The 1,258-nt window shown below is 65.7% G+C and overlaps 1 protein-coding gene across 1 annotated transcript in view; it reads right to left on the reverse strand.

Annotated features, from left to right (window-relative positions):
• Nucleotides 1–1,258, reverse strand: part of SLC12A7 (solute carrier family 12 member 7) — a 26,612-nt gene that overhangs the window by 3,625 nt on the left and 21,729 nt on the right. Inside the window, exon 21 of the mRNA XM_023519758.1 lies at nt 686–864. Coding sequence (XP_023375526.1) covers nt 686–864 — 179 coding nt within the window. The remainder of the gene's footprint in view (nt 1–685; nt 865–1,258) is intronic.

Consider the following 1,258-nt stretch of genomic DNA (forward strand, 5'->3'; position numbering starts at 1 on the left):
ACACTAAGCCACAGCAGCGGCGGACACACGCCGCCCGCACGGGACACACACACACGGGGCGCGTGGGGGGCATGCGAGGCAAGCAGGCGAAGGGGCGTCCTAATGAGCAAATGACTTACAGGTGTCCCCATTCTCTACGTGGAAGAAAAAACACAGAGAACACGTTACTTCAGCAGTGACACACACAAGCCACCGCGGGCTCAGCCCAGGCTGCCCTTTCCTGGCTTCCCGGGGTCCTCCTCCTTGAGGGGTCTCACCCCAGGGGCCCCAAAAGGCCCCCAGACCCTTCCCCAGACCCTGGGTCTTAGGGCCTGAAAACCCCGGGGGAATCGCTCGCTCCACCCTAGGACCGGGGGCTGTGGAATTGTGACAACCCGGGACCCCTCCACACGGCACGGCCTCACTGTGCCCCATGGACACCGCTGCCAGCCCCGGGGGTCTGTCTCAGTCAAGGCCGCAGGCCCTGGCTCTACAGGCACCGTCAGCCAGTCCAAGCCGGGGGTCCCAGTCCACCCAGAAGCTCACTTCCAGCCACTGTGAGACCCGCCGGGAACAGACGAGCCGGCTTCACCGCCGCCCCGCTGCCCGGCCCTGGGCAGCCAGCCCTGCTGCGGCCCTCGGGCTGGTCCCCTGGCCTCCCAGCCCGCAGCTATGAAGGAGCTAGGCCCCGTGGGCTGACACTCACGGCTTCAGGCTGAAAAGGTCTTTGAACCCGGACACACTGGACTCTCTGTTCTTGTGCTTCTCGGCGACCAGCTTCTCCTTCGTCCAGGTCATCTGCACCTTGTCCGGTGTGGACGGGGCTGGGGTCCTGGCAGCTGCCGCGGAATGTGACGCGGTGTTCCTGTCGTGGATCAGCTGGGCCTGGCGGGAGGGCGGGGCAGTGACGGGACTCGCCACGGGTCTCCAAACTCCCCAGGGAGGCGGCGAGCATGGGCAGGAGGGGCCGCTGGCCCACAGGACCAAAAGGGCTTCGTGTCCAGCCGGACCCGGGGACCCTCGGACGGCCTCCCATGTGGGGGCCCAGCGCCACCCCCACCCATGGCCAATCGCCCTCCTCTTGGGCTTCTAGACCAAACTCAGCACTTCTGCTGTCTCCTCCTGCCCTGCCTCCAAAAGCCACCAAGGAAGGACCAGGACTCCAGGCCGACACAAGAGGACAGGCACGTGAACATCTCGGTTCTACATGCAGCCTCCACTCCCAACCCCCACATCCCTCCATTCCCTCCCTCCCCGTTAACCCTCCCCACTCACCCTT

This window comes from Pteropus vampyrus, unplaced genomic scaffold, assembly GCF_000151845.1.
Source record: "Pteropus vampyrus isolate Shadow unplaced genomic scaffold, Pvam_2.0 Scaffold235, whole genome shotgun sequence".
Taxonomy (NCBI): Eukaryota; Metazoa; Chordata; class Mammalia; order Chiroptera; family Pteropodidae; genus Pteropus; species Pteropus vampyrus.